At 42.9% G+C, this 22,892-nt stretch overlaps 2 protein-coding genes across 3 annotated transcripts in view; both read right to left on the reverse strand.

The window, feature by feature from the left end:
* Window positions 1–14,135, reverse strand: part of GLDC (glycine decarboxylase) — a 99,164-nt gene extending 85,029 nt beyond the window's left edge. The window contains exons 1-2 of one of the 2 annotated variants that reach the window (XM_064578948.1): window positions 13,121–14,135; window positions 12,499–12,577 (exon numbers count right to left, since the gene is read on the reverse strand). In XM_064578948.1, the coding sequence (XP_064435018.1) occupies window positions 12,499–12,577; window positions 13,121–13,375 (334 nt within the window). In that variant the 5' untranslated portion in view covers window positions 13,376–14,135. The remainder of the gene's footprint in view (window positions 1–12,498; window positions 12,578–13,120) is intronic. The other variant, XM_045882399.3, reaches the window with a different exon arrangement.
* On the reverse strand, window positions 5,032–5,925 carry LOC135362667 (transcription factor BTF3-like). The gene has a single exon (XM_064579171.1). The coding sequence runs from the start codon at window positions 5,797–5,799 to the stop codon at window positions 5,311–5,313; it is 489 nt and encodes a 162-aa protein (XP_064435241.1). The 5' UTR covers window positions 5,800–5,925; the 3' UTR covers window positions 5,032–5,310.
* Window positions 14,136–22,892: the final 8,757 nt, after the last annotated feature.

Here is a 22,892-nt window from a genome sequence, read left to right on the forward strand (position 1 = left end):
TGACAGCCCACCTGTTGCCCCTCTGGATCAACCACCATGTTTATACTAAAACCGTAATCCCCATAGGCTGCTCCCAGCCAATTACTAAGAACAGCAAGAGAACTAATGCAGACTCATTCTTGCAAGATATGGGAACCTTCCCATGGGTGACTTTAGCTCAAGGACTCCCATTTGACCAAAACTTTCTTAGATCTGTGCTTGCAGCCTAAGATTTTCCTAGCCATTCCTCCCCTTCTCTCTCCCCTTCCACCAGGGTCAGACCTCACAGTCCAAAGACTCCCCTGCCTTCTCCTGTTCCCACTCCCAATAAATTTCTTGCATATCTAATGTCATCCTGGTGAGTACATTTTGGTGGATCTGAACTAATGCACATTTCACCTCTAAACTTTCCAACAATCTCCCAGCTGGTCCCCTTGCCTCTGATCTCAGAGGCACTCTGCAAAACACAATCATGTCATTTCCCTCTGTAATAACTGTTAATGTCTTCTCATTACAGAGACAAAACAAATTCCTTATCATGGCTCTGAGCCCTCTATATATTGTTTTCAGTGCCTTTCTGCAGACATGTTCTACATACACGGTCATTCACCATATCCCTCAAATAACCATGCCTCTGCTCATGCCTTAATATCAGCCAAAGCATTCATCCTATTTACAGATCTTACTGCTACTCAATATCTATCTCCCTATTAGTTATAACCTATAGTCAGGGATCATATCTTTATCATCTTTTACCTCTTGACTCTTACCCTCAGTGACTGAAACAGTATGTTATCTCCAATAGAAGCTTCTCAATAAATGAGAAAGGGAAGAAGATGGAGGAAGTTATAGAAATAGATTTGATGATAGTAGCTTATAACCCACTGGTGACAAAGGTGAGTGGGGTGCCACATTTAGTGTGTAGGCAAATGGTCCTGTGTACCTTAATACTCCTTAGCAGTAACACTCTATTTATGACACAGTATGACTGATTTCATTGATGGCATTGAATATTTTTATTTTTTATTTTTTTTATTTTTTTAAAGATTTTATTTATTTGACAGAGAGATAACAGAAGAGCACAAGCAGAGGGAATGGCAGAGGGAGAGGGAGAAGCAGGCTCTGCACTGAGCAGGGAACCCGATGCGGGACTTGATCCCAGGACCCTGAGATCATGACCTGAGCCGAAGGCAGACACCTAACCATCTGAGCCACCCAGGCGCCCAATAGCATTGAATATTTTTAAAAGTTAAATAAAAATCATTGTAAATTTAAGATAGGAAGTATGTGCTAATTTGGATGAATGTGGCAGTTTTTAAAAAAATGTCTGCAGGGAAAAAAATGTCTGCAGGATGTTTTTAGGGCAGTGAAACTATTCTGTATGATACTTAGAGGTGGATACATGTCATTATACATTCCTCCAAATCCAAAGAATGTACAACACTAAGAGTGAACCTTAATGTAAACTATGAACTTTGGGTGTTGATGTGTCAATGTACATTCATCAGTTGTAACAAATGTATTGCTCTGGGGGGTTTATTGATAATGGGGGAGGCTATCTGGGGGCAGGACGTATGTGGGAACTCTGTACCTTACATTTAATTTTGCTGTGAACCTAAAACTAATCTAAAAAATTAAAGTCTAATAAAAAAATACATCTGCAAATTTGTTTACAGTCCCTTTCAAAGGGTGGAGACTTAGCATAATATCCTCTAGGTCTATCCATATTGTTGTAAATGGTACGATCTCATCCTTCTTGTGGCTGTGTAATTCCTTCTTGTGGCTGTGTAATATTACATATTAATATTACACAGCCACAAGAAGGATGAGATCGTACCATTTACAAACATATATACCACATCATCCTTATTCATTTTTCTATCTGCGCATACAGGTTGCTTCCATATCTTAGCTATTGTAAATAATGCTACAATAAACATACGGGTGCATATATCTTTTTGAATTAGTGTTTTCTTTATTTTGAATTAGTGTTTTCATTTTCTTTGGTTAAATACCCAGTAGTGGAATTATTGGATTGTACTTTATTTCTTTAACTTTTTAGAAACTCCATACTGTTTTCCACAGTGGCTGTACCAATTTACACTCCCACCAACAGTGAACATGTTTCTTTTTCTACAACATCTTTGCCAACATTTGCTATGTTTTTATTTTAGCCATTCTGATGCATGTAAGGTGATATCTCATTTTGATTTGCACTTCCCTGATGATTAGTGATGTTGAACATCTTTTCATGTGTTTGTTAGCCATTTGCATACCTTCTTTGGAAAAATGTCTATTCAGGTCCTCTGCCCATCTTTTATTTATTTTTTTTAAGATTTATTTATTTATTTATTTGAGAGAGAGAGAGAATGAGAGAGAGCACATGAGAGGGGGGAGGGTCAGAGGGAGAAGCAGACTCCCTGCCGAGCAGGGAGCCCGATGCAGGACTCGATCCCGGGACTCCGGGATCATGACCTGAGCCGAAGGCAGTCGCTTAACCAACTGAGCCACCCAGGCGCCCCCTCTGCCCATCTTTTAATCAGATTGTTTTTTTAGTGTTGAGTTCTGTAAGTTCTTTATATATTTTGGATATATTATGCTAAGTGAAAGTCAGACGGAGAAAGACAAATACCATATGATTCCACTCGTAAGTGGAATCTAAAAAACACAATAAACAAAAAACAGAATCTGAACTATAAATACAGAAAATTGGGGGCGCCTGGGTGGCTCAGTCGTTAAGCGTCTGCCTTTGGCTCAGGTCATGATCGCAGGGTCCTGGGATGGAGCCCTACATCGGGCTCCCTGCTCCGCAGGAAGCTTGCTTCTCCCTCTCCCACTCCCCTACTTGTGTTCCCTCTTACTGTGTCTCTCTCTATCAAATAAATAAACTCTTAAAAAAAATAAAAATAGAGAATTTGATCATTGCCAGAGAGGAGGGTGGGGAAATGGGTGAAGGGCAGTGGGAAATACAGGCTTCCAGCTATGGAATGAATAAGCCATGAGAATAAAAGGCACAGCATAAGGAATACGGTCAATGATATAATAGCATTCTATGGTGACAGATGGTAGCTGTCCTTGTGGTCAGCATAGAGAAGGTATAAACTTGTCAAATCACCATGTTGTGCGTCTGAAACCAATGTAACATTGTGTGTCAACTATATTCAAATATAAAAAATTTTTAAGTGAAAGTTAATTCCTCTTCCCTTGAATTCAGGTCAGACTTAATGAGTCACTCTAATCAACAGAAAATGGTGTTAAGTGATGCTATCGGAATTCCAAGGGTAGATCATAAAAATGGATAGCTTTTGCCTGGCTTTCCTTGAATTACTGGCTCTGGGGGAATCCGGCTGCCATGTGAGGACAGGTAGGCGGCCCGTGGAGAGGCCCATGTGGGGGCACTATGACCTCCCACTCACAGCCAGCCCCAACTTGCCAGCTGTCACATGTGAGCCACCCTGCAGGTGGCTCCTCCAGGCCCAGATGAGCAACCGCAGTGCGACTTCAGTATTGTGAAAGACCCTGAGCCAGAACCATCCAGCCCAGCTGCTCCTGGAACTGTGAGGATAATAAATGTTCATGGTTGTTTTAAGCCACAGAATTTTGCAGTTAATTTCCTATACAACAAGAGATAACAGATGTAATAGCTTCCTCCCCCAAAAAGGTCAGTTTTTAAATTAATATTAAAGAATTAATTTCATTTATATAAAATATATTTGATGATACTGGATAAATTCCATGATCCTTTAGCAAGATGAAGAGGAAAAAAAGTTGTTTTTACATTTTAAAAAGTTCTTTGTCCCAGTCACAGGACCTATTTTATTTGGCCTCTCATCACTATATGTTTACATGTTTGTATCCTTTATATGTCTAAAAATAAGGAAGTCCAAAACACTTTATTATTTCTTAAAGATTTATTTGAGAGAGAGAAAGAGAGTTAAAGAGAGAGAGCAGGAGCAGAGTGAGAGGGAGAGAGAAAATCTTAAGTAGACTCCACACTGAGCACAGAGCCCGATGTGGGCTCAATCTCACAACCCTGAGAACATGACCTCAGCCGAAATCAAGAGTTGGACACTGGGTGGAAGGATGGGTTAGCCTGGTGATGGGTATTAAAGAGGGCACGTTCTGCATGGAGCACTGGGTGTTATGCACAAACAATGAATCATGGAACACTACATCAAAAACTAATGATGTATGGTGATTAACATAACAAAAAAATTTTTTAAAAAAAGAGTTGGACACAAACAACTGATCTACCCAGGCACCCCCACAACATTTTAATGCTAAAAATAACTTATACAGGTATCAAATTTGTATTCTAATTTTGAAAAGAGGGGGAAATTTTGGATAATTTTAGAATTCATCTCTTTTAAAATTAATATTTTTATTTCTCCACTTCTATCAGGATATACCTCCACCATTTAACTGAAATACCACTGGTATAATAAAAAATATATTTGGTCTCTGGAATTTGAGTAATAGGATTCTTTTGTTATTCATAAGAAGCCCTTTGAGCAGTGCCTGGGTGGCTCAGTCAAAGGTCTGTCTGCCTTCCACTCAGGTCATGGTCCTGGGGTCTTGGGCTCTAGCCCCAGGTTGGGCACCCTACTCAGCAGGGAGTCTGCTTCTCCCCCTCTCTCTGCCCCTCCTCCACCTCATGCTCTCTCTCAAATAAATAATTTTTTAAAAAAAATAAGCCCTTTTGATCACACCTGAGTTCATGCTAATGAAGTGATTGAGAGGGGTGCCCTACATAGTCTCAGGATGGGTCTGGCTAGAAAGACCAAGAAAAACCAACTGATTAGAGGGTTGGAACTTTCTTGGCCTCACCCAAAGACCTCTGGGAAGGAGAAGGGTTGGGGGTGGGAGGATATAGATTAAGCTCTATAAAAACTCTTGAACAACAAGTTTTGATGATTTTCTGGGATGGTTAATGCATCCACATGCCGGTAGGGTGGTGAACCCCAAGTCCCACAGGAAAAGAAGCTCCTGTGCTCAAAACCCTTATGGACCTTGCCCTATGTACCTCTTCATCTGGTGGTTCATCTGTATCTTTTATAACATTCTTTTTTTTTTTTTCCTAGGCAAAGAACTTTATTAACCTTGTTTCAAACTTTATTCCCAGGCTTCTTCAGCTTAACTAGCTGCAAAGAATGAATTTTGTATAAGCAAAAACTGAAAAGAGCTGCAGTGTCCAAGGGGCTTGGGCTTAAAAATATTAGAGATCTAGATTTTATCAGATCCACGAACAAAATTTTAAAAAGCAGTCATAATATAAAATAGCAGCTCCCAGTAACTTCTTCAAGTTTTATGTTCTTCAGAAGTTGACTCAATTCAGTTTGCTTCATTCTTGGAAGCTTCATCAAAATTCTCCACACGATCTGGAACTTCATCATCATCATCCTCTCCGGTAGCAAGTGGTGCTTTTCCATCCACAGATTGTTTGGGCAGAGCTTCAGCCAGTCTTCTTAAACTAGTCAGACTGTTTGCACCAACTTGGTTTAAGATACTGGGTAACATTTCTGGCAGCTGCTTTGTCTCAGCATGGCCTGTAATGGTGAAAGTGTTCGCTGCCAGTGATGCCTGAACTTTGGGGTTGTTAAAGTGGATCACTGTTCCTTGGTTTGTGAACATATTCACTTCTTCAATACCAGAGATATTGTTTACCCCTAACTTCTTTAAGGAGAACTGAAGTTTTTTATCATCTGCTGTAGCCGTTCTATGAACCACCTTCTTCTTTCGGCAAGCAGTTCCTTTCCCACCAATGCGCACTTGTGCTTGCAGTTTGGCAAGTTTCTCCTGGTTCATGATAGTTTCTTTCATCTTGTTGGAGCGGAAATGGGACCGCGCCGGGGAATAGGGTTGGTGCTCAGGGGGTCTCGGGCGGACCAGCTGAGATTAGGAGCACACATGCGGGGACGCAAGATGGTAGCTCTCTTTAAAATAAATCGGTAGGGCGCCTTGGTGGCTCAGTTGGTTGGGCGACTGCCTTCGGCTCAGGTCGTGATCCTGGAGTCCCGAATAGAGTCCCACATCAGGCTCCCTGCTCAGTGGGGAGTCTGCTTCTCCCTCTGACCCTCCCACCCCTCGTGCTCTCTCTCTCAAATAAATAATTTAAAAAATAAACTAACTGGTAAACATATGGAAATGTTTCTCTGAGTTCTGTGAGCTGCTCTCGCAAATTAATCAAATCCAAGCAGGGCGTTGTGGGAACCTCCAATATAGTTTGTTGGTCAGAAGCACAGGTGGACTTGGGATTGGCAATTAAAGAGGGGACAGTTCCGTGGAACCAAGCCCTTAACCTGTAGGATCTGATGCTATCTCCAGGTAGATAGTGTCAGAATTGAATTAAATTTGTAGAACACCTAGTTGAAGAACTGCTTTGTGGTGTTGGAACATACCCAGAATCCCCAAATGACTGACAGCATAAGTATTCTGGTAAGATTCCATCAATGATGAGATTCCAACAATACTAAAATACTTCTTAACTGTGCTTGCCATGTTGCATTTCCCTTTTCTTTTTCTCAGTGAAGATACTGCCTTTATTTCTTTGCATTTTTTCCTTATATACACACCAAAAAAACAGTCAATGTAAAGATAATTGCTTTTGCTTCTAACTCATTTACGTTGTTTCAAAAACCCTTATTTCTCTTCTTTATTCAACTTCACATTTCTGAGTACTCATAGCATTTTTTCCATAGTTCCCATGGCACCTGGGACTTTTTAACTTTCTGACATAATTTATATTAAGAAGGTAAGGAGTAAGCTTCTTGAGAATAGTGATTATGTTTATTCACCGATTTTTCCTCACAGTGCTTTGCACATACTAGATGGCCAGTGAAATTTAGCAATTTGGGCAATAGACCAAGGTTATCACTCAGATCAGCTGCTGTCTGCCTAAAAAGAATTAATGACAAAAATATAAGGACAAGACAGATTATATTGTGAGAGACTATATACACAAACAATGGCTAGACCATATACTACCACATAACTTTCACCCACAACCTGCCTGCAGCAACCTGCTCAAGAAACCAACACCCTTTCTAAAACAAACAACAGAAGCCAGTCTTCTGTAAGTTAGACTTGCAGAAAGCCAAATTGCTATCTTCAGTGACAATTCAACAAACTGTACAATAACTTATGTAATAATTGGACCAAAATTATTGGCCAGGACTTGATTAATAATTGACAGCTTCCTGAAGTTTGGTCTTGGCTTCCAATGTAGGACCAGCCATACAAAGCCAAATATGCATCCTTAACCAATCACACAGGATCCCCTGATTCTACTTGCCCCCCTACATCTTCTGCATGCCAATAGCCCCCAACATGGGCATACCTGAAGCCTTTCCTTTATTTCACTATAAGGCTTTCCCACTCATCTGCCAAAACAAAAGTCTGATTCCCTTGCTACAAGTTCAGAATAAATAGGCTTTGCTTTTCTCATTTGGTTTGTCTTCATTTATTTCCACAGGAAATAAGGAAAACATGTAAGGAAAATCCATTGGTATTATCCTAAGGATAAAATAATTCATATAAGCTGGTAACTTGGTCAGGAATAGGGCAAGGGAGAGCCTTGTCACAAACTCTATAGGCAAAACCCAGTGATGTATGTCATCCAGCTGAAAGACACCTGCCATCCACAGTCTGGGGAACAGCTATTCTGTTTAGGTGCCCTAGAGGTCAGTGCAGAAGAGTGCCCAACCCCACCCAGGTGACACAGTCACCACCTGCAGCTGCATTACACAACATCCCCTCTAGTAACCATTTATTAAACACCACTCTAAATGATGTGGCTTAGAACATTAAGTTCCCACAAGTTCGTCAAAAGTCTCATTGTGACAGCTCAGCTGCTTGGTTCTGGTTGAATAATTTGAACATTAGAGGGGTTAGTTTCTTCTCTCTCTTCCTAAGCATTCTCACAATAAGCAATGTGCAATTTTGTGTAAACTTTACACCCTGCAGCTTCTGTGAAGTTATAAGCTAATTCAGTCTGGTTAGCTTGAGATGACTTCACTGAAAATACTACACAGCAAGGCACACCGTAGCTAAAAGTGATTGGGTTGGTTCATAAAGTACTTTTAAATTTGGTAGTAATTACAAAATATATAATTATTGTAGAAAATCTAGAAAAAGCAAGGGAATAAAAAGAAAGCTAAAATCATCCATCATGGCCCATCCAGGGAAATGAATGCTCCCATTGACATATATCCTTTCAACTTTTTTTCTTTATGTGTGTATGTGGGTGAAGGAGGGTGGATTCACTTGAACAGGATGACAACAGGGTTTTGAATTGCGTAGTTTTCCTTATTTCTTTGAAGCATGATTTACTGAGAATCCAACTGATAATCAAGGTATTCTTTCAAAGCACTTAAATGTCCAAGGGGAGGGGAGCATCCTCACAACAGATGAATCATCTGTACTTTCTTGATTCTGTCAGGCCACTCTGTCCTGTACATGATAGTCCCTCTGCCTGCAGCAGCCTCCCCCAGCCTTGTCCAGCAGAACATCACTATTCATCCTTCAATACCCAAACCTAGTCCTGCACCTGTGACCCCTTCCCTCTCCCTCCTAGTGGCTGAGTGTTCCCACATCTGTGCTCTCAGCATGCCACTGCATTTCCAACAGAGCAGTTGGCAAATGGCAGGGGGAATCTGGTATGACTGGGTTTGTGCATATCTGTAAACAGTGTAGACAATGATTTACACTAGTGGTTAGAGGGTGGACAGTGGAGCTGGGCCGCCTGAGTCAAATTCTGTCTCCACTGCACGTTATGACATATCCTCTGTATGCCATGATGTCTTTATCTTTAGAACAGATAATGGTGCTTACCTCACAGGGTTGTACTAAGGACTAAACTAACACATGCAAAGCACTTTTAAAAGTGGCCAGCACATGGTAAGTACTACATAAATGTTTGAGATTATTAAATTATGTGTAAAAACTAACCCAAGTATCTCTGTGGTACTTATAGCTCTGTCTTCTTTTTGCTCAGCAATGAAGGCATTTAAGACTCATATAACTAACTAGCTCTTATTAGTTTCCTATGTATACAGTGAACAAATATTGGGTCTAGAATTCCTCTCTGACTACAACAGAACATGGGCATTCAACATTAAACCATTTGGATAATGCTGCTCCACTATGGAAATGCTACTACTGGAAGTTACATGGACCAATTTCCTCTCCCCAGGTGGAAAACATTCATTAAGCATGATGTGTGCACACCGCAAAACACTGATGCCTGTCTGACACATTCTGTGCCTGTACTAAGCAGAGCTTACTCTTCCAAGAAGCAAGCTTTGTTAGAGAGCCAGTCCACTTACAGGCAAGAAAGTAGCGGGGTTGGTGGCAGGGGGACCTCCTGACTGGGCAGTATTTTCTGAGCCACCTCAGAATAACCAGATGGAACCAGCCCCAAATCTCACAGAAGCCACTGAGTTTAAAGTTTAAAGGTAAGTTGCAAATTACTAACAGGAGCCTGATTCCAATGAGAGAAAGGAGGAGAAACGGAATTCCCCAATGTTCACATTATTCAGCTGGAAATGAGTAGCTGAACTTTTTTTTAAAAAAAGATTTTATTTATTTGACAGAGAGAGACATAGCGAGAGAGGGAACACAAGCAGGGGGAGTGGGAGGAGAAGCAGGCTTCCCACGGAGCAGGGAGCCGGATGCGGGGCTCGATCCCAGGACCCTGAGATCATGACCTGAGCCGATGGCAGGCACTTAACGACTGAGCTACCCAGGCGCCGTGAACTTTTTTTTTAGATAGACAACTTTGACGTGTTTCCTAGGCTCTAATGCTCTTAAAAAACATCTTATTTTAGAGTATACTGTAAAAAGGGCTGACCTAAACATTTTCTGACTTTGAAAGTCTCAGAAAGGCATTACCTAAGGCTTGCTTTAAAAATACACAACTCGGGCGTGCCTGGGTGGCTCAGTCATTAAGCGTCTGCCTTCGGCTCAAGTCATGGTCCCAGGGTCCTGGGATCAAGCCCCACATCGGACTCCCTGCTCAGCAGGAAGTCTGCTTCTCCCTCTCCCACTCCCCCTGCTTGTGTTCCTGCTCTCGCACTCTCTCTGTCAAATAAATAAATAAAATCTTTAAAAAAAATAAAAAAATAAAAATATACAACTCAGTTGGGGCACCTGGGTGGCTCAGTTGTTAAGCGTCTGCCTTCGGCTCAGGTCATGATACCAGGATCCTGGGCTCGAGCCCCGGGTCAGGCTCCCTGGTCAGCAGGGAGCCTGCTTCTCCCTTTGCCTTTGCTGCTGCTCCCCCTGCTTGTGCTCTCTGTCAAATAAAAACTTTTTAAAAAAAAATAAAAATATACCACTCAGGAGGTGCCTGGGTGGTTCAGTGGGTTAAAGCATTTGGCTCTTGATTCAGTTCAGGTCAGGATCTCAGGGTTGTGGGATCGAGCCCCATGTTGGGCTCCCTGCTCAGTGAGGGAATCTGCTTGAGTTTCTCTCCCTCTGTCCCTCTCCCAGCTCACTTTATATATAAATAAATTCTTGGGGCACGTGGGTGGTACAGTCTGTTAAGCGACCAACTCTTGATTTCGGCTCAGGGTCCTGATCTCAGGATGGTGACCTCAGGGTCATGAGATCAAGCCCTGCATTGGGGAGTCTCCTTGAGTTTCTCTCTCTTTTTCTCCCTCTGCCCCTTCCCCCTTAAGATAAATGAATAAATCCTTACAAAAACATACAACTCTTCACTTTTTAAACATCCAGTAAATCAGAATTATTATTTCCTAAAATTGAAATAGATAAGGCTTCCAGCTATCCTTAGGTCTCAATCAGTTCAATTGAACTATATGTGCTATTTTATCTTCTAAAGGCAAGGTCCCTGCCATCAGGAGAAATGGTTCACATTTGAAACCAACCAGGGAAGCAGTCCTCATCATAGTTTGAGTTACATTAGCCCACTGGATCTGCACTGGCTTCATATCTCAAGTTGTCTACTTTATTTTGGAGGGGGGAGGGGCAGGAGAGAGAACCTTAAGCAGGGTCCACACCCAGCTCGGGAGCCTGAGGCCGGGCTTGATCTCACCAGCTCCATCTCACGACCCTGAGATCATGACCTGAGCAGAAATCAAGAGTCAGACACTTAAGCCACTGAGCCACCCAGGCGCCCCTCAAGTTGTCTACTTTAAAACAAAATAGGGCGCCTGGGTGGCTCAGTTGGTTAAGCGACTGCCTTTGGCTCAGGTCATGATCCTGGAGTCCAGGGATGGAGTCCCGCATCGGGCTCCCTGCTCTGCGGGGAGTCTGCTTCTCCCTCTGACCCTCCCCGCTCTTGTGCTCCCTCTCTTTCATTCTCTCTCTCAAATAAATAAATAAAATCTTTTTTAAAAAAATAAATAAATAAAGTTTGGGGCACCTGAGTGGCTGAGTCTGTTAAGGGGCTGACTCTTGATTTCCACTCAGGTCATGATCTCAGGGTTGTGGGTTTGATCCCCCAAGTCAGGCTCTGCACTCAGAGCAGTCTGGTTGTCCCTCTCCCTCTGCTCCTCTCCCGGCTTGAACCCATGAGCGTGCTCTCTCTCTCTCTCTTAAATAAATAAATAAAATCTTAAAAAAATAAAATAAAGTTTACCATCTATATATCCTTTCTGTCCTAAAACCTGAAACAAAACAAAGTACCTTCTCTTTACCTGACTCCAAAAATATGAGACAGCATCTCCATGACTCAAAACCAGATAACCTCCAAGAGAATTCTTTCCTGTTTAGGGAGGGAGAGGGTGCTCTTCAACTCTGCCTAACTAATCCTTTGACGTGTGAATTCATGCCTAAGCCCATGGAAGTCAAGTGCTCACATAAAAATACCTTTGAAAGTCAGTCAGTCTTCAGACTATTAAAAATATTTAAATGTATAACAAAATTCTAATTCTATGAGTAAACTAAGCTTTTTTAACCAAGCACAAATCTTATTTGCATGTTTTCTTATAAAAGTCATTTGAACTTGAAGAGTACTGCTGCCTTACACGAGGCGTAAGTAATGAAATTGGACATGAGATAAGAAAACAATGTGAAGCTCTAGTCCTATAAAGAAAATTGGGTTAGGAGAACACATGTCTGCATCTCCTATTTTTGCCACTTCCCTAGTTGTATGATCATAGGCAATTCCTTTTTCCCTTCAGAGTATCCTGACTTGCACAGAGGTGAGGACACTTCTCAACCCAAAGGATATGAGAACCAAGGCCTGGGAGGGACGGTTGCCTGGGAAGTGGGGAGTCCTGCACGCGCGTTTGTGCACTGCCTTCCGCTGGGAAGTTTGCTGGCGCCTAGATAAAAACCTAGAAAGGCGAGGCGTGGACTCCAACCTAGGGTACAGAACTGACTGCTCCGGGAACTAAATATTCCACCATCTCCCGTCCCTTAAGGTACCACCGCTATTTTATTTGAATAAACATATTCCCAGTCCTGGGCAATCCTAACCCAGAGCTGGATTTTCAGAGACCATAGAAGACAAATAGGCCAGAGCAAGCGGAGTCTAAGGGAGCCCTCCCCGCAACTTACAAACAGGATCTTCCATTTTCAAGGGTCTTTTCAAGCGGATGCTGGCGGGGACTGTCTTCTCAATCAGTTCATCAATGCTCTAAAATTAAAACATAAGTCCGTGAACACTGAAGGGAGAGGAAAGTGCTTCGGGAGTTAAAAGAGTCACCTCTGTGTTTTGCATCTACAAAGGCTTGTGGTAACCTCATTTAAAATCGCCTAATTAGGGTTTCTTTTTTAAAAAGAAAAGAACAACTCTGAGCAAACCAGAAATCACTTGGAGGAAAGCAAATGAATTCGGTTAGTGATTCCACCACTCCAGGTTTGATTTCAGTCAGCAACCGGAGATAATCGGATAAACCAGGAGGTCCTCCTTTTGCAAAGTTAGGGTTCATCAGGAGGGCGAGTTGGGTTGAAAAACATAAGGTTCTGAGGCGCGAAGAGCGGGTGGAGAAAGTAAACGGGTGAGAGAAAGCTAGGGCACAGGAACCGAACTCGCGGGCTCGCTTCCACGCCAGGGCCCCAGACCCGGGAGCGGGTCCCACGCGGAGCAAAGCGGAGCTCCGGGCTGGGGCCGGGAGGCCGCGCCGGCAGAAACCGGGCAGCGCGGGATGAGGCCCTAGAAGGCCGGTGGGGTCCTTACCGCCAGCCCCAGGGCCTGTAGCATCTCCCTCTGGTCTTTGTCCCCGGGGCCGATGTGCCTCCGAGCGAAGTCGTCGTGTCTGGGCAGGAGGCGCTCGAGGAGACGCGAGTCCCCAGCCCTGCTGCTGTCCCCGCCGCAGCTGCTGCTGTCACGGCCCCGCAGTACCCAAAGCGGTCCCGTGCCTCCAGCCAGGCGGCGGCCGCCCCCGACTCCACAGCCCAAACGCAGCCCCCAGGCCCTGGCGCACGTCTGCATGGTCGCGGCCACAGTCCCCTGCCCGGCCCGCGAGGGTCAGCCGCGCTCTCGGCCTCTTCTGGTCGCAGTCCTCCAGGTGGCGGCTGCCTTCTGCCTGGAGCCCCTTATCGTTGGACGATTTGCAGGAAAAAGGATGGGCGCTCGTGGGCAATGAATGGGCGTAGCGCTCAGCCTGAACACGCGCGCAAAGTTGTTGCTCCACGCGAGGCACCTGCTCGGCACACTTTAAGCGTCGCCCTGCGGGCGGGCGGTGGGATGGGGCCAGGAAAGCCTCGGCCAATGGGAGTTGACAGAGGGACGGGGGCGGGGCACAGACCGCCCCGCCCCCTCTCCTACTCCCTTCTCAGGCCCTCAGCAGTCCTGCTCCTGACCCGGAGCCTGCCATCCTCAGTCACTCCTACTCCATCTCTGGCTGATGCGGGGACCAGGGCGATCCATGAGCTCGGGGCCAAGGTCTGGGACCGCACTGGCGCGGGATCCGGCTGCACAGCTGCGGGCGAAGTGCCTGGGGGAACTCAGCTGAGATGAAGGATGATTCTGATAGAGAAGCCAGGCTCAAATAATTAGTTTCCATTCATTAATTTTAGGGCATCGTTCCCGGTTATATTTCATGGAAACCAATATGGGCAGATGAAAGTTTTTTTATAGTTATGATTGTGGGCAAGTTACTCAACCTCTGAGTTTCAGTTTTCTCATCTCACACAGTTTGATGGATTTAAAGAGATTATACATTGAAAGAATTGCCCCAACAGTAGGCTTGAGTCACTTCTCTCTCTCTGTCTCTCCCCATATAGATGTGGGGAGGGAGGGATGCAAAAGATATTGAGATATATATTTTGTACTATCATCTTAGTTGGAAAATTTTGTATATCTACGTTCTCAGCTATCTCTTGAGATTTTTATCAAGAATGAACTTTCAAGGGTCACCCGGGTGGCGCAGTTAAGCGGCCAACTCTTGCTTTCGGCATAAGTCTGATCTCATGGTGGTGAGATGGAGCCCCACCTCGGCTGGCTGAGCGCTGAGTCTGCTAAAGTTTCTTTCTCTCTCCCACTGCCCGTCCCCCCCCCCCCCCCCCCCGCCTCACACACTCTAAAAAAGACAAATAAATGTAAAAAACGAACTTCCTGGCACCTGTCTGGCTCAGTCTGTACTGCATGTGACTCTAGGGTTGTGAGTTCTAGCCAGCACTGGGTGTAGAGACTACTTAAAAATAAGATCTTAGGGGTGCCTGGGTGGCTCAGTCCTTAAGCGTCTGCCTGCGGCTCAGGTCATGATCCCGGGGCCCTGGGATCCAGCCCCGCATCAACGTCCCTGCTCGGCGGGAAGCCTGCTTCTCCCTCTCCCACTCCCCCTGCTTGTGTTCCCTCTCTCTTGCTGTGTCTCTCTCTGTCAAATAAATAAATAAAATATTTAAAAATAAAATCAAAATATTTTAAAAAAACAAAGAATGAACTTTCAAAATTACAATTGTCCTACTGTGAGGAAGATAGGACTGGACAGAAGTCATCAGAACATTACTTAGACTATAGATAAATAGAACCTGTTTTTTTCTCCTCTAAGCTTTCTCCTTCAATCATCCTCTGCACATTCTGGGTTCTGTAGCTGTCAGGCACATAGACTAGGCAGAGAAGCAGGAAAGTATAAAACAAAACAGTATGCAAAATGTGTGCATATGGCAGGCAGGGGCAGGTGGTGAGCTAGAAGGGCTGGGTTGAATGTCTTTGAACAGGCTTTCATTCATTACAGCCTTCATAAAAGTTGGGAGATACCCTCAGTGTGGGATGCCATCCCTATTCCTGTCTATACACTCTGTGTATCACAGGGACTAGAAGCCAGAGAACTATAATTCCCAGATTCGTATGGCTCCAGGGTTCTGGATGTTATTAATCTTCTATCAACAAAATAAACTTGTGGGAGAACTAGAAAATGGAATAAAGCAGAAATCATTTTCTTATTTCTCCGACAGCAGCAGACAGATGCATGAGTGGTAGCAGACATAAAGTGCTTCCTTACCAGCCACCCACATTGGTACAGCCGGGCAGCTGTGTCCCTCAGTGGAACTGTCCTTTGGTTTTCCAACATAGGAGGCAACAGGAATTTCTCATTGAACTTCAGTGGTTTACCAGAAGATAGTGGTGGTCTATCTACTCTATTTTTTTGCTCTTCCAGTCCTTCCAGTGGTTTTATATACACCCATTCCTGGCATTTTAATCCTCCTCTGCTTGAAATACTCCATGTTTTCTAAATAAACTTTAACAGAGCCTGTATCTGAGGCCAAAAGTAGCTTTAGGAAACTGACCCCAAAGATAGGAATCTGGGATTAGCTATCTGACCTGGTTCTGTTTGAAGTAAATGATAACACTGTCACTAGTGGAAAATGAGATCATGACAGTCTTGTCATGAAATGGAAACAGTTACTTAAATTATCAGTGGGGAATTAAGTGCCTATTGAAGGGAGGTCTTTGCTAGACGAACTAGTTGCTGGGTTAGACCACTGTGGTGGGAATGATATCTACAAGGACTATAGGGAGGCCCGGTGGTTTCCAAATGCCCTGGAGAATTAACAGGATAAAATGATAGTTCAGAGAACCAAAGAGCTTCACCACTCTAAAAAAATCTCTTAATTTCTTTTTTTTTTTAAGATTTTATTTATTTATTTGAGAGAGAGAATGAGACAGAGAGAGAGAGCATGAGATGGGGGAGGATCAGAGGGAGAAGCAGACTCCCTGCTGAGCAGGGAGCCCGATGCAGGACTCGATCCCGGGACTCCAGGATCATGACCTGAGCCGAAGGCAGTCGCTTAACCAACTGAGCCACCCAGGCGCCCAAATCTCTTAATTTCTTTTGCTGCAGGGAGAAAGTATATACAAACCAGACCCAATGTTTGATCTTGTGGATTGCCCAGTTATCATACAAGTTGAATTCACAGCTGTATCAGGTCTCACATGTGAAAGTTTGGGATTCATTAAAAACTAAGTCTTTAGGGACATTTTGGTAGTTTGGGTTGAACAGGGACATTTTGGTAATTTGGGTTGAATTTGATTATCTTGAACCCCCAGCTTTCACTGAGTCCCTCTGACAGCTAAAGCTGTTCCTCATCCCCTCTTTGAAATGCTGACCATCCCTTGCTTGATGATCTTATAATGGCTTCACTAAGGCATTAATCTTGCAAAGGTATGTCAATACTTCTTTACCTCTAGATCCACAAGACTCAGATCTCAGCATACTGTGGGAAGATGAGTAAGACTCCTGACACCAGAGGAGAAGCCTACACAGGGAAACAATAGCAAGATACCACTAATGTATATCAGCACTAGAAGATTTCTGTGTAGGAGTGGGTTCTGGACCAAGGAAAATAATATTGAAATTACTGATATTCTAGTAGCACCAGAGATTCTGGATTCAGTGTATCAGCTCAATCAGTCAGGAGTGGCTCTAAGAGTTTGCTGAGTTGGTTAACTGGAACCAGACTCAACAATGGCCTTCATTAAATTAGGTTAAGATACTAGAACTTTCTAGGCATAATAGAGGAGAAGAAAGGATCCAAAGGCTTGATGAGATAGGAATGTTGGTATGGTTTCATCATATGCAATGTACTCTTCAACCCTTTCATTGTATCCCTCAGGAAGGCCCAGAGGACAATCACTTCACCTAAACATTGAGAAATCCATTGCTAAGAGGAGCAGTAATATTCTTGAAAAGCTCTGTATTTTCTGTGTCTGCACATATAATGGTAGAAGATGCCACTGTTGAAATGGGCTCCTTGCTTTCAGTGGCAAGAATAGAGTCCCAGAGTGGTAGGGGCCAGCGGCAACACTAGTAAAACAAAGAAAAGGGGGCAAGGTTGCTGTAAAGGACAGCAGAGTCAGAGTGGTAACTAATTGGGCTTGATCCACAAGGATCTTTGGTGCTCACTAATTAATGATTAACCTATGAAAATCTTAATCTGGCAAACTAAAACCTGATATGTCACCCAAATAAAGCGACACAGCCTCTCAATTAGTTTTCTTAATTTAGCTGGTTCGTAGACCCAGAGCCTCCCAAATGAAGGGAATCTTGAGAAAGAACACTTGAGGGGCGCCTGGGTGGCTCAGTCGTTAAGCGTCTGCCTTCGGCTCAGGTCATGATCCCAGGGTCCTGGGATGGAGCCCCACATCAGGCTCCCTGCTCAGTGGGAAGCCTGCTTCTCCCTCTCCCTCTCCCCCTACCTGTGTTCCCTCTCTCGCTGTCTCTCTCTCTGTCAAATAAATAAATAAAATCTTTAAAAAAGAAAGAAAAAGAAAGAACACTTGAGAAAAGATCTTATGACCCTGCTATATGTATACACGATAAATCTTCTTCCTAAACTCCCTGAAAGATACCTGCGGCCATTTACCAAGTGTGATGGTTAGGCCACAGTGCCCAGATATGTGGTCAAACCTTATTCAATGTTTCTGTGAAAATGTTTTTGATTGAAATTAATATTTGAATCAGTAGACTCTGAGAAAAGCAGATTGACCTCCTCCAAAAGTAGGTGGGCCTCATCCAATTAGTTGAAGGTCTGAATAGAACAAAAAACTAATCTCCCCTGAGCAAGGGTAAATTCTGCAGCAGACAGCCTTTGGACTTGAACTGTAATATTGGCTCTTCCCTGATAACCTTTAGACTTGAACTATATAGCATTAGCTCTTCTCTGGGTCTCCAGCCTGCTAGCATGCTAGTGCAGATTTTTGGACTTGCCAGCCTCTATAATCACATGAGCCAATTTCTTAAAATCTCTTTTGATATATATATATATACTATTGATTCTGTTTCTGAAGAACACTGACTGATACTCCAAGGAAAGGAAAATACCCAGACTTTGGGCAGTTACTGGAACTTGGTTCTAAGATAATGCTAAATTCTGCAGATCTGAAACAAACTACTCTGGTCCACTAATTACAGTGGGATGTTATGGAAGCTTGATTATAAATGGAGATTTGGGACTTCTACTTTCAGTTCCAATATGTAAGGGCATGAAAGTCATCACTTCTGTCCTTACAACAAGAAAAAGCTGGATAAACTAAAAATCAATGACTTTTGGACACATCTGAAAACTGACATTGCAGGACAAAATGACACCTTGAAATCTGATAAGACAGGCTCATCCAAAGAGACATAGCCAAGATCTGCTTGCGTAGAGCAGAAGCTGCTAGAATTAGAAACCAGTAGGAATATGTAATGGTAATTATGATGAATCACTGGATGCTGACTGTGGACTAACTTGAGAGGGAGAAACTCCTGGGGACTAGTCTTAGTGGGGTCCCGCCCTTTCATAGGCTTTACCTCCAGGACCCCCACCACAGTTAGGGTAAAAATCCAAGAAATATCTGCCCTCAGCACTAGAAAAAGGAAAAGAGTAATCACTGTGAAATATGTCCAGAGCCTTCTTCATAACAAAGACCTACTCTCCAAAGAAAAGGACTTCCAGAGTTTATCCAAGCTAAGGAAGGGAATTTCTCCCACTCCAGCCCCTTCCAGTCTTCTTATGTCACATAGTGGGGGGAAAAGTCAACAGGGTTTAGTGCTTCAAGGGAATAGATTGAGAACCCTGCAGCCAAAGAAAGGAGTATGAGGTGGGGTGGGGGTGAGGGAGCTATATCACTGGAGATACAGTTGGAGGTTCACAGCCCAAGACATAGGGCTATATTTAACTGGAACATTACAAAACACTTCTCCACCACCACAACACACCACCACATAAGTAGGGCTCCAATAAAACAAATACAATTGCTGTAAAACACAGGTTGTCTCTGAGGAAGAGTACTAGGGAATCCCACAAGCAACAGGGGAAAGATAAACAAGGACACTAGAGGAATTTGAAGCCTCTGTCAATGTTAGCTACAGCAAACATTAAACACAACACAACCGTAGTCAAGCCCAGAAATCCTCACACTAAAGCCCTATTTACCTCAGTTCTTATCACCTAATACATCATGTTCAGCTTTCAATAAAAAATTACAAGGCATGCAAAAAGTCAAGAAAAAAGCAATTTGAAGAGACAAATAAATCATCAGAACCAAACTCATACATGATACAGATGTAGGAATCATCAGACAAGGAATTTAAAATAATTATGATTAACATGTTAAAAACTCTAACATAAAAAGTAGACAAGTTGTAGGAACAGATGGCCAATGTAAGCAGAAAGATGGAAACTCCAAGAAATTATCAAAAGGAAATGATAGAAATCAAAACACCATAACAGACATGAAGAATGCCTTCTAAGTGATGATGAGTAGACCTGACACAGCTGAAGAAAGAATTAGTGAATGCAAACGTAAGTCAATAGAACTTTCCCAAACTGAAATGCAGAAGAAAACAGAATGAAAAAGCAAAAACAAAAACAAAAACAGATCAGAACATCCAAGAACTGTGGGACAATTTCAAAAGGTGCATAACTGGAATACCAGAAGGAGGAAAAAGAGAAAGCAGAGGAGATTTTTGAAGTAATAATAACTGAAAACTTTCAAAAATTAAAATAGACACCAAATCACAGATCCAGGAGGATCAGAGAACACACTAATCAAGAGAAATACAACACTTAGGTATATCATATTCAGACTGCAGAAAACCAAGGAAAAAAATGAAATATAGTTTTTAAAGATTTTGTTGTTGGGGCATCTGGGTGGCTCAGTCGGTTAAGCAACTAACTCTTGGTTTTGGCTCAGGTCATGATCTCAGGGTCATGAGATTGAGCCTCACACCCAGCTCTGCACTCTAGGCCGGAGTCAGCTTTGGATTCTCTGCCTCTCCCTCTGCCCCTCCCCCCACTTGTATGTGTGCTCTCTATCCAAAACAAACAAACAAACAAACAAACAAACAAATAAATAAATAAAATCTTTTACAAAAAAGTAATCATTCCCCAACATGGGGCTCAGACTTACAACCCCAAGATTAAGAGTCACACGCTCTACCCATTGAACCAGCCTGGTGCCCCAAAAGATAAAATCTTTTTAAAAGCCAGAGAGAGAGGGAGGCAAGATGGTAGAGGAGTAGGGGACCCCTTTCAACTGGTCCCCTGAATTTAGCTGGATATCTATCAAACCATTTTGTTTTGTTTTAAGATTTTATTTATTTATTTATTTGAGAGAGAGAGAATGAAAGAGAAAGAGCATGAGAGGGGGAAGGGTCAGAGGGAGAAAGAGACTCCCTGCTGAGCAGGGAGCCCAATGCGGGACTGGATCCTGGAACTCCAGGATCGTGACCTGAGCCAAAGGCAGTCACTTAACCAACTGAGCCACCCAGGCACCCATCTATCAAACCATTTTGAAATACCCATGAAATTGGCCTGAGATGTAAGAATGTTTGTCCTGGAGGGTTTATTAAAGAGGGCAGACTGCGATCTTTCTGCTCTGGGCCAGAGGTTTGGCTGAAGCCATTTTTGCTCTGATCCTCTGAAGAGGTGTGGAAAGCCTCCAGGGAACAAAAGCCACACAGAGGACCAGTTTGCACTGAGCCCATCCCCCTGACAGGGGGTGGGACAACTCCGCCCAAGCAGGAATACCTGAAAAACAGCAGAGCAGGTACCTTCCCCAGAAGACAGTCTGGAAGAACAGGTGGATAACAAGCCTATGGATCCCACAGACTGTGAAATTCCAAGGCCAGGGGAAAATAGTATATTGAGCTCCAGGTGTTGCCTCATGACTAATTTATTTTTCAGATAAAATTCTCCTTTTCTTTTTTTTCTTTTTCTTATGCTTTTTCTTTTTTTCCCTTTTACCTTTTTCTCGTTTCAACTAGATGCTTATTATACCAACTTATATTTCATAGTCACTTTTTAACATGTATTTTTCACATCTACATTTTTTTATAGATACATGCTTCATTTTAGTCCTTTTTTCACTCTATTCAATTTTATCTATCTATCTATATATAAATTTTACTTTCCTTGTAATATTGGGATGTAGTGTCTTCTAACACACAGACCAAAATTCACCCAGGAACAAGAGCAACACCCTGCTTTGTTCACACTGTAAGATTATAGTCATTCTCCCCCCACCCCCACTTTTAAAAATTTTATTCTTGTGTTTCATGTTGGCTTTGTTTTTCTGTGGTGGCTTCCGCCCACTCTGGATTTTGCTAGGGTGCATCTTGCTTGGGTTGTGGTTAATATTTTGGACTCCATTAATTTGCCCAACCATCATTCTCTGGACAGAATGACAAGAAGGAAGAAGTCACACAAAAAAGAACCAGAGACAGTGTTCTCTGCCACAGAGCTAACTGGTATGGATATAAGATGTCACAGATAGAATCCAGGATAGCAATCATAAAGTTAATAGCTAGGCTTGAAAAAAAGCATAAGTGACAACATAGAATCTCTAAGGGCAGAAATGAGATCCAATCAGGCCGAACATAAAAAATGCTGTGAATGAGATGCAGTCTAAACTTGTTACTCTAACAGCTAGGGTCAATGAGGCAGAAGAGAGAATAAGTGATCTAGAAACTAAACTGATAGAAAGGAAGGAAGTTGAGAAGACAGAGATAGGCAGCTAGTAGCCCATGAAAAAAAAACTTGGAGAGATTAATGATGCCATGAAATGTTCCAATGTCAGAATTATTGGGACTCCTGAGTGGGTGGAGAGAGAGGGGGCTAGAAGGTCTATTGAGCAAATCATAGCTGAGAATTTTCCTAATCTGGGGAAGGAAACAAGAATTCATGTCCAAGAGGCAGAGAGAACCCCTCCCAAAGTCAATAAAGACAGATCAAACCCTGACATATAATAGTGAAGCTTGCAAATCTTAGAGCCAAAGAAGCTACCCTGAGAGCAGCTAGGGAGAGAAGATTCCTTATGTTTGGAGTGAGGAACCTCAGAATAACATCAGATGTATCCACAGAAACCTGGCAAGCCAGAAAGGGCTGGCAAGACATATTCAAGGTACTAAATGAGAAGAACATGCAGCCAATAATACTTTATCCAGCAAGGCTGTCATTCAGAATGGATGGAGAGATAAAGAGCTTCCAGGACAGGCAGAAACTGAAAGAATATGTGACCACCAAGCCAGCCCTGCAAGAAATATAAGGGGGCTTCTGTAAGCAAAGAAAGACCCCAAGAGTAATATAGACCAGAAAGTAATAGAGACAATCTACAGAAACAGGGACTTTACAGGCAATACAATGGCACTAAATTAATATCTCTCAATAGTTACTCTGAATGTAAATGGGCTGAATGCTCCAATCAAAAGACAGAGGGTTTCATATTGGATAAAAAAGCAGGACCCATCCATATGCTCTCTACAAGAGACTCATTTTGAACCTTAAGACACCTCCAGATTGAAAGTGAGGGGCTGGAGAACCATTTACCATGCCAATGGACCTCAAAAGAAAGCTGGGGTAACAATCCTCATATCAGACAAATTAGATTTCAAACCAAAGACCATAGTAAGAGATGTAGAGGGACACTATATCATACTTAAAGAGTCTATCCAACAAGAAGATCTAACAATTGTAATAATCTATGCCCCCAACATGGGAGCAGCCAATTATATAAACCAATT

Source organism: Mirounga angustirostris, unplaced genomic scaffold, assembly GCF_029215605.1.
Source record: "Mirounga angustirostris isolate CCGP_5_RB_7025 unplaced genomic scaffold, mMirAng1.0.hap1 SCAF_15, whole genome shotgun sequence".
NCBI lineage: Eukaryota > Metazoa > Chordata > Mammalia > Carnivora > Phocidae > Mirounga > Mirounga angustirostris.